Source organism: Telmatherina bonti (genome assembly GCF_933228915.1).
Source record: "Telmatherina bonti genome assembly, chromosome: 10".
NCBI classification, from domain to species: domain Eukaryota; kingdom Metazoa; phylum Chordata; class Actinopteri; order Atheriniformes; family Telmatherinidae; genus Telmatherina; species Telmatherina bonti.
Window position 1 is genome coordinate 72,501 of NC_136628.1, and position 10,000 is coordinate 82,500.

The 10,000-nt window shown below is 47.5% G+C and overlaps 1 protein-coding gene across 2 annotated transcripts in view; it reads right to left on the minus strand.

The window, feature by feature from the left end:
- Positions 1 to 3,352: 3,352 nt before the first annotated feature.
- Positions 3,353 to 10,000, minus strand: part of LOC306761612 (dual specificity protein kinase CLK1-like) — a 19,951-nt gene continuing 13,303 nt past the window's right edge. The window contains exons 3-13 of one of the 2 annotated variants that reach the window (XM_079247862.1): positions 9,902 to 9,981; positions 9,531 to 9,681; positions 8,209 to 8,275; positions 7,384 to 7,497; positions 7,107 to 7,273; positions 6,692 to 6,786; positions 6,420 to 6,549; positions 6,258 to 6,340; positions 6,090 to 6,169; positions 4,127 to 4,217; positions 3,353 to 4,050 (exon numbers count right to left, since the gene is read on the minus strand). In XM_079247862.1, coding sequence (XP_079103988.1) covers positions 3,916 to 4,050; positions 4,127 to 4,217; positions 6,090 to 6,169; positions 6,258 to 6,340; positions 6,420 to 6,549; positions 6,692 to 6,786; positions 7,107 to 7,273; positions 7,384 to 7,497; positions 8,209 to 8,275; positions 9,531 to 9,681; positions 9,902 to 9,981 — 1,193 coding nt within the window. In that variant the 3' untranslated portion in view covers positions 3,353 to 3,915. Of the gene's footprint in view, positions 4,051 to 4,126; positions 4,218 to 6,089; positions 6,170 to 6,257; positions 6,341 to 6,419; positions 6,550 to 6,691; positions 6,787 to 7,106; positions 7,274 to 7,383; positions 7,498 to 8,208; positions 8,276 to 9,530; positions 9,685 to 9,901; positions 9,982 to 10,000 lie in introns of both variants that reach the window. The other variant, XM_079247861.1, reaches the window with a different exon arrangement.

The window sequence follows — 10,000 nt, forward strand, 5'->3', positions numbered from 1 at the left end:
AATGTAAGTTTAGATAAACAACACAGAAGTTGATTATTATTTAAAAATAACGCCTCTTGGAAATGCAAAATATTTATTAACAAACCATTAATGAAATTGATCAACTAATGTGAGACTGTCAAAAATGGACAAAGTCACTTTGAAGTTTGTAATGGAGTTTTCGGGCCTTGTAACTGGCATATTCTAATTATGAAACAAGAAATTAGCATATTTAAACAACTAATAAATAACGGTTTTGAAAATGACCACAGTAATTTTGTTGTTGAGTCTTAAAAAAAAATTTTTGATTGGCAGTCATTTGAAGGTCTATGTGTTCTGGAGCCAGCTCCCAGTGGCCGTTGATGGTACTACAGTTTAAGACACTTCCTTGTTGGCTTCACTTCTCAGATTGAGAAGTCTTTACTACTAGTACATGATGAAAACATGGAATTGCTTCATTCTAAAGTTAATTTCTTCAATGATGACCTATGCAGTCTGTTAGATTGTAAGACATCAACATAATCATCATCATCATCTTCATGCCGCTTATCCGGGGTCGGGTCGCGGGGGCAGCAGCCTAAGCAGGGAAGCCCAGACTTCCCTCTCCCCAGCCACATTTGCCAACTCTGCGGGGGGATCCCGAGGCGTTCCCAGGCCAGCCGAGCGTGTCCATCCCTCTAGCGTGTCCTGGGTCTTCCCCGGGGTCTCCTCCCAGAGGGACGTGCCTGGAACACCTCACCAGGGAGGTCCAGGAGGCATCCTGACCAGATGCCCGAGCCACCTCAACTGGTTCCTCTCGATGAGGAGGAGCAGCGGCTCTACTCTGATCTCCTCCCGGATGACCGAGCTCCTCACCCTATCTCTAAGGGAGAGCCCGGCCACCCTGCGGAGGAAACTCATTTCAGCCGCCTGAATACGAGATCTTGTTCTTTCGGTCACGACCCACAGCTCATGACCATAGGTGAGGGTAGGAACGTAGATCGACTGGTAAATTGAGAGCTTCGCCTTCTGGCTCAGCTCCTTCTTCACCACGACAGACCGGCGCAGAGTCCGCATTACTGCAGACGCCGCACCGATCCGTCTGTCCATCTCACGCTCCATCCTTCCCTCACTCGTGAACAAGACCCCGAGATATTTAAACTCCTCTACTTGAGGCAGGACCTGACTCTCGACCCGGAGAGGGCAATCCACCCTATTCCGGCTTAGGACCATGGTCTCAGATTTGGAGGTGCTGATTCTCATCCCAGCTGCTTCACACTCAGCCGCGAATCGCTCAAGCGAGAGCTGGAGATCACGACCAGATGAAGCCAACAGGACCACGTCATCTGCAAAAAGCAGGGACCCAATCCTGAGGCCACCAAGCTGGATCCCCTCAACACCTCGGCTGCACCTAGAAATTCTGTCCATATAAGTTATGAACAGAATCGTGATAAAGGGCAGCCTTGGCGGAGTCCAACCCTCACCCCGTATCCCCCGGAGGCCCCCACAGGAGCCCCCGGGGGACACGGTCGAATGCCTTGTCCAGGTCCACAAAGCACATGTAGACTGGTTGGGCAAACTCCCATGCCCCCTCCAGGACCCCAAAGAGGGTATAGAGCTGGTCCACTGTTCCGCGACCAGGACGAAAACCACACTCCTCCTCCTCAATCCGGGATTCGACTATCCGGCGGACCCTCCTCTCCAGGACCCCTGAATAGACCTTGCCAGGGAAGCTGAGGAGTGTGATTCCCCTGTAATTGGAACACACCCTCCGGTCCCCCTTCTTAAAAAGGGGGACCACCACCCCAGTCTGCCAGTCCAGCGGTACTGCCCCCGATGTCCACGCGATGCTGCAGAGGCGTGTCAGCCAGGACAGCCCCACAGCATCCAGAGCCTTAAGGAACACCGGGCGGATCTCATCCACCCCCGGGGCCTTGCCGCCAAGGAGCTTTTTGACCACCTCAGCGACTTCAGCCCCAGAGATAGGAGAGTCCACCCCTGAGTCCACCAGCTCTGCTTCCTCATCGGAAGACGTGTTGGTAGGATTGAGGAGGTCTTCGAAGTATTCCCTCCCACAACGTCCCGAGTTGAGGTCAGCAGCTCCCCACCTCCACTGTACACAGTATTGATGGAGCACTGCTTCCCCCTCCTGAGCCGCCGGATGGTGGACCAGAATCTCCTCGAAGCCGTCCGGAAGTCTTTCTCCATGGCCTCGCTGAACTCCTCCCATGCCCGAGTTTTTGCCTCGGCAACAGCCGAAGCCGCATGCCGCTTAGCCTGTCGGTACCCATCAGCTGCCTCCAGAGTCCCACAGGCCAAGAAGGCCCGATAGGACTCCTTCTTCAGCTTGACGGCATCCCTCACTGCTGGTGTCCACCAACGAGTCCTGGGATTACCGCCACGACAGGCACCAACGACCTTACAGCCACAGCTCCGGCTGGCCGCCTCAGCAATAGAGGCACGGAACACAGCCCATTCGGACTCAATGTCCCCCGCCTCACTCGGGACATGGTTGAAGCTCTGCTGAAGGTGGGAGTTGAAGCTCGCTCTGACGGGAGACTCAGCCAGACGTTCCCAGCAGACCCTCACAACACGTTTAGGCCTGCCAGATCTGACCGGCTTCCTCCCCCACCATCTGAGCCAACTCACCACCAGGTGGTGATCAGTTGACAGCTCCGCCCCCCTCTTCACCCGAGTGTCCAAGGCATGTGGCCGCAGGTCCGACGATACGACTACAAAATCCATCATCGAACTGCAGCCCAGGGAGTCCTGATGCCAGGTGTACATATGGACACTCTTATTTTGGAACATGGTGTTTGTTATGGACAATCCATGACGAGCACAGAAGTCCAATAACAAAACACCATTTGGGTTCAGAGGGGGGGGGACCATGCTTCCCAATCACTCCCCTCCAGGTCTCACTGTCATTGCCCACGTGAGCATTGAAGTCCCCCAGCAGAACAATGGAGTCCCCAGAAGGAGCACCCTCCAGCACTCCCTCCAAGGACCCCAGAAAGGGTGGGTACTCTGAACTGCTGTTCGGTGCATAAGCACAGATATCAGTCAGGACCCGTCCCCCCACCCGGAGGCGGAGGGAAACTACCCTTTCATCCACCGGGGTAAACCCCAACGTGCAGGCACCAAGCTGGGGGCTGATGAGAATGCCCACACCTGCTCGGCGCCTCTCACCATGAGCAACTCCAGAGTGGAAGAAGGTCCAGCCCCTCTCGAGGGTACTGGTTCCAGAGCCCAAGTCATGCGTCAAGGTGAGTCCAACTATATCTAGTCGGAACCGCTCAACCTCGCGCACAAGCTCAGGCTCCTTCCCCACCAGAGAGGTGACGTTCCACGTCCCTAGAGCCAGCTTCTGCAGCCGGGGATCGGACCGCCAGGGACCCCGACCCTTGCTGTCGCCCAGCTCACACTGCACCCGACCCCTACAGCTCCTCCTGCAGATGGTGAGCCCACGGGAGGTGGGCTGAGCCCGACCGGGCCCCATGGGCGAAGGCCCGGCCACCAGACGCTCGCTCTCGTACCCCACCTCCAGGCCTGGCTCCAGAGGGGGGTCCCGGTAACCCGCGTCCGGGCAAGGGAACATTCACGCCCAGGTTGGTCGTCATCATAGAGGTTGATGAGCCGTGCTTGGTCTGGTCCCTCCCCTAGACACCTGTTTGCCATGGGTGACCCTACCAGGGGCATAAAGCCCCCGACAACATAGCTGCTAGGATCTTCGGGACACACAAACCCCTCCACTCAGATAAGGTGACAGCTCAGGGATTATCAACATAATCATTTTATTTTAATAGGAATGCTCTTTGAAACTATCAATGAAACTAGAAACATCAAGCTCAAGGCCAAACTGGTTAATAATCATGTAGCTAAAAATCAGTGAGACGAGGTAGATGCTGCATGTTTGTGTGTGTTTTTGTGTGTATGCTGGTTGTGTCGTGGGTGTTTTTATGTCCTCAGAGGGCTGAAGAATGGATGCCACAGAGCTTCCTCCAGAGTGATCCGTCTGCAGATGTCATACTCCAGCATGGAGCTGAGCAGGTCAAACAGCTGCTGCTCAGCCTCGCTCTTCATCTTCATGTGCTGCTGAAACAGAAGTAGTTACTGAGCTTTCCCGCTTCTGATGGCTGCAGCTGATTGACTGTTGTGTCGCATTTACCTTGAGAGGCTGACAATGTTTCCGGATATAGTCATCAGAGGAACTCCACTCGTCCCAGTTCAGACGCCCGTTGTGCACATAATGCTTCTTCCTGTGCAAGCACATACATGTTGTAGTAAGTTATAGTCAGTCTTTGACATGAAGTCGAACTAGCAGCACATTAAGTGAAGATTGTGCATACATAACTGTGCTGCCACTGGCTTCTTTTCTTATTTTTATTATATTTTTCTGAACTGCAATGTCCTAAAGTTCTTGTAAAAAATTTCCACTTTTCTCACTTCCTTTTGTTATGCTTCAATGTGTGCATGAAAAGCCTAAACACAAATGAGCTGCTAGTGAGTAAAAATTTCCACAAAGTTTCCTTATAATGAGTCTAAAAATGAAAAGTTCCACTAAGTTCTGTGGCGGAGTTTACCGTGCCTTTATCACTCAATGTGTTGAATGAGCTAAAAGTTTGTCTGCGGACTGGAAAACTAACTGGAGAAGCTGTTGACCCGGATTGGCAGAAATTGACCCCTGATTCAGCTGATTGGAGTTGTGAGAAAGACCACAGAGACTCAAAGGCTGGGTAAAGTTCCACCAACCTGATCCAAACAAGTGCCATTATCTTGAATCTGGCTCCCTCAACTGGCCTTGGCAAGATTGGTTATCAAATCTCCTGGACGCTGTTTGACACTCTGTCCTATCCTCAACAGCTTGTGGACTTTCCTGTCTGCTCTTACAAGAATACATCAGCACAGGCTGAAGAGATGATGGGGGGGAAGCTCGCGCACACGCACGCACACACACACACACACACACACACACACACACACACACACACACACACACACACACACACACACACACACACAAGACTCACAGGTGCAGACACACCTCCCATTGACTCTCTTCTTTCTTTGGACCCTGACCCAATGACACCCCCCAGTCCCCAACCTCTCCACCCCTTCAAGGCAATGGTGGACTGGATGCCCTTGCTGCGTCTGCACCTGGTGTGCTAAGGGACCCTCTCCCTCCCAACCCCACCTAATGTACTCCTTTTCTGTTTTAACTGTCTAAGTTTGGGCTTTTCTTTTCTGAGCTGTTTTTTTATTGTCAAATCCCCAGACTGCCCTTCAAGGACAGTGCAGAGAATCTTCTTTTATCTCCTCTCCCGTGTTAATATCGTCTTCTTTTCTTTCCAATCTACAGAAACAGCATGATTGTCCTTGCTGCACTGCAGTTATTGCCTGATCTTGTGTGTATGTTTGTTAAATTGTTTCTGATTCTCTGGTCAGGTTGTACTGCAAGTGAATTTCTCCACTGTGAGATGAATAAAGTTCAATCAATCAATAAATGAAAACAAAACAAACACTTCTACTTGTTTTACTCCACTGGATTCTGCCTTTGAGATTTGATGTTCATCTTTTCCTTCATGATGCCTTTGTCTTGATTGATGAAATTATCTTCTTAATGTTCAAATTACAGCTTTGGAAGGATAGTGTGTGTATATATATATATACATATACATATATATATATATATATATATATATATATATATATATATATATATATATATATATATATATATATTATATATATATAGCCTATCCCAGCTGGCTTTGGGCAACAGGCAGGGTACACCCTGGACAGCTCGCCAGACCATCGCAGGGACACACAGAGACAAACAACCACTCACGCTCACTCCTAGGGGAGATTTAGAGTAACCAATAAACCTAAAATGTCTTTGGATGGTGGGAGGAAGCCGGAGAACCTGGAGAGAACCATGCAGACACAGGGAGAACATGCAAACTCCACACAGAAAGGCCACTGTCCACCACTTTCCACATATTTCCAGGCGAACACCCTTCCCCGCCCCCCACACTGTCATGCAAAGGACAACTTGTGTGTGTTGTTCATGGATGACTGAACTGCGAACGCATATGTTTATGTGTGTGTTTGTGTGTGTGTGTGTGCTTTACCTGGTCTTTTGGAGAAGATGTGAAGGAATTGGGCCCAGAACTTTCTCCATCATGGCTAGGTGTTCCTTACAGTCATGACTCTTAAAATATGAACACACACAATCGGGATAAAACGTTTCACTGGTCCTGTGTGTATTAGTGTGTGTTAGAGTGGGTTTGTGTACATACTGGGAAAAGTGTTTGTCCAAGATAAAATTCAAAGAGAACGCAACCCAGACTCCAGACATCGCATGACTGGTTCCAGCCCAGCTCTGAACAGAAACACACAGGTTAGCGTTAAGATCTGGACAGGTGTGTGTGTGTGTGTGTGTGTGTGTGTGGCATGCATACCCAGTATAACTTCTGGAGCTCTGTAGTGGCGTGTTGACACAAGAGACTCGTGGTGTTGGTGGTCAAAAGTGACAGTCCCAAAATCCACCACCTTCACATCGAGACTCCTGGGCTTCCTCTGCTCACACATCTGACAACCACACACACGCGCACACACACACACACACACACACACACACACACACACACACACACACACACACACACACATCATTATCATTAGGTAAAACAGTGTGTTTCTGTACTTTGACAGTACAGAGTGACCTGGTTACCGTGATGTGATCATACTCCAGGTCGAAGTCAGAGCATACAAACAGGATGTTCTCTGGTTTCAGGTCTGTGTGTGTCATCTTGTTCCGATGCAGAACTGTGAAACAAATTTGAGATGAGTTTCTGCCTCATCTTTCATCTAACATAAAAAAGCCCAAGTAAAACAAAGGATCCCATTTAAAAATAAAGATACAAATACACATTTTATAATTGTTCTGTTACGTCAGAGTATTTTTTGGCTTCCCAGCAGTCAGATTATTGGGTTTTTAGTGTTTTATTTTGTTATAGTGTAGGGCTGCTGGCATCGGGTTGCGTTGCTACTTTCCTGATCATACTGTAAAAATGACCATCGTCTACCAACATGGAAATGTCAGGGTGAGCGGTTTGAGACTTAATGGAGGAAGAAACGTGACTTACAGGAGACGGCTCTGAAGATCTGGAAGGCCATGTGTCGGATCTGCTCCACACTGAATGGGAGGAAGTTGTTCTGTTGCAGGAACTCAAAAGTGCTGAGTCCGAGCAGCTCAAACACGATGCAGATGTGACCTTCATGCTCAAACCAGTTCAACATCCTCACACAGGCGCTGCATACAGACAGTAAGTGGTCATGAAGAATACAAAATGTGGAAGTTTTTAGGTGTCATCATCTTTCTAAAAGGTTAAAACTGTGATGATTTACAGCAGCTACACTCACAAAGTGTTGCCATCATCCAGAGCGTTGATCTCCTCCAGCACTGCTATCTCAGATCTGGCTACTTCACAGAAAGTCTCAAAGTTCCTCATAATCTTCACGGCTACACGCTCATCTCTGAACACACAACAATTCTCATTTCTCACAGTTTGTTTCCACATGTTTTACATTTCCCCCTGTTTTGTCTCCCTCTCATAATTTTACTGTCCAGATCTCTTCTGGTCATTTTATCACATCTGCCATGATGTGAAGTTTCATGTGTTTTCAAAGTTCTGGTTTTATTTGCTTGTTTTCCTTCTTTAGTTCCCTTTTGTCTTGTTTCCTGTTTTGTTTTTCCGATCATTAGGTTCCCCTGGACTCAGTCAAGTCATTCCACCTGTGTCTTGTTCTGTTTGTGTGTGTGTGTGTGTGTGTGTGTGTGTGTGTGTGCGTGTGTGTGTGCATACTAATTTGCTTCTGTTCTTCACTCCTGGTTCATTGCATTTGCTTTTTGAGTTTGAGTTTAGTCCTTTGCCTTGACTTTGTTAAATAAACAAGATTCAGGCGACTTATTCTGCATTCTGCCTCAATCTCTGCATTTGGGTCCACGCCTCCACCATACTTGTCATCATCATCCTACAAATTTTGTTTCACTGGGTCTCTGTTTGTGTGTGTGTGTGTGTGTATTTTTTTCTTCAGTGTAGTTGTTTTAATTGTTTAGTGTTCTTGCATGTTTTGAAAGGCACTTTAACATGAAATATGTTCTTATTACTATAAGTAAAAGTTCACAGACAGGACTGAACTGGTTTCAGAGGACTCTAAACGGGACTGATGAACATGCATGCTCACTTGTGTGTGTCGATACACTCCACCACTCTCCCAAACGCTCCTTCTCCCAGCGTGGACAACACTTTATCTGAAAAAAAGACAGTTTTACTTGGATAATCAATGTGAGTAGAAGTGTTTTTGAATAAATCACCACACTTTCCCTTTTTTCCATTTGTGGACACATGGTTCTATATATCATCAGCCTTGTAGCATAACTGCTCACATCATATTTAAAAGTTTTCTGGGCAATTCAATCAATCAACTGTATCAGGACAGTACAGACCGAGATCACAATTTAACTAAAATGGGATTTAGCTAATTATGTTATAACTATGAAGGAAATGTATCTGTTTCAATATATTCAGCCAGAATCTGTCAGACTTGTTCATTTGTGTGTTTGTGACAGAATAATATAAGATCAACATCATCAAATTGATATTTCACAAATAATAACATGGAGTTTTTTAGCTTTATGGCAAGTATCTGGTTGGGTTTACTGTTAGCTGTTTATTTTAAAGCCAGTTTCCTTCTCCTCACTTCAGTCCAGTAGGTGATGATGAATCACCTTCAAGCTGCCAATAAAAATTTGAGAAGGGAAATCAATGTACCTGGTTCTCCTCAGCTGAAGCTTCTCTTTTACTTTAACTAGTTGTGTGTCCTGGTCTCAGACAGTTTGAAGGACCATTTGCTCTAATTATGTATGATTATTCTCAGCATCATGGCTGAAAATGATCCATGAGGACTCATTTGTTTCTGTTTATTTCATGGAAGAGTTTCCGTTATGATGCAACGCCTTACGGTTATAGCAGGACATTGTCATGTTTTTGCCACCCTGATCTCCTGGCGCTCATCATTGATTACTCGATCCGCCTGCTGGTTTCCTAATTGCCTCTGCTACCTCATTCAGTTCACCTGGTTTCCTTTTCTCTCACTGCCTACTTAAGCTCCCTCCAATCCCTCCTTTTCTGCCAGATAATAATCAGACCTATGTCTAGTTGTGTTCCAGCGTTCTACGGATTGATCCTCAGTTGCTGACCTTCTGCTTCATGCCCCTGGATTACCCTCCTTGCCTTGCCCTCGACGGACACCGCTACCTTTCGGATCTTCTGGTTACCGACCCTGCCTGTCTTTGGATCTCGTTGCCTGGACGAGTATTTTGCCATCCTGTTTACCTCCCAGCTTTTGCCTGGTTTCTTCTGCAGACCACTCCCCCAGACTGATCTTCTGTTCATACTCCTCCACCAATAAACTGGTCATTTGTCCAGAACTCCCTGTGTGTGGCTGTATTACGGATCCTCACGGTAACTCATTACAGACATAAGAGATGTGTGTCCGGGGATTACATCTTCCTTTCATCACCAGGCCGATGTGATAGTCCAGGTGTCCCTCTTCATCCTCCTCATCTCCGTCTTTACCCTCCGTCTCTGCGGTATTGTTGCTGAAGGCGTCATTGCAGAGAAAAGCTGAATCAGGCCGCAGAGAAGTTTCATCAGACTGCTGGAAGATTTTAACAAACATCACAGGTCTGAAACATGATAGCTATGTTTTAGAAAAACAGAATTTCATTCTAACAACAGGAAGGCTTGAACTTTTCCAAACATTTTTTTCTCTAGTGTCACATATTACTAACATCACCGAGACCTCTGACCGTCCTATCTCCGTGGGACTACGAGGGAAGCTGCTGGGAACAGGAAGAGGAAGGAAACCATTGTACCGAGTAATGAGTGTCCAGGGGGGGTTGATGCCTTCGCTGTTTGCAGCTCCCAGACTGGGTGTAAGAGCAGACATCACCATCTGCCAGAAGACAAAGGAC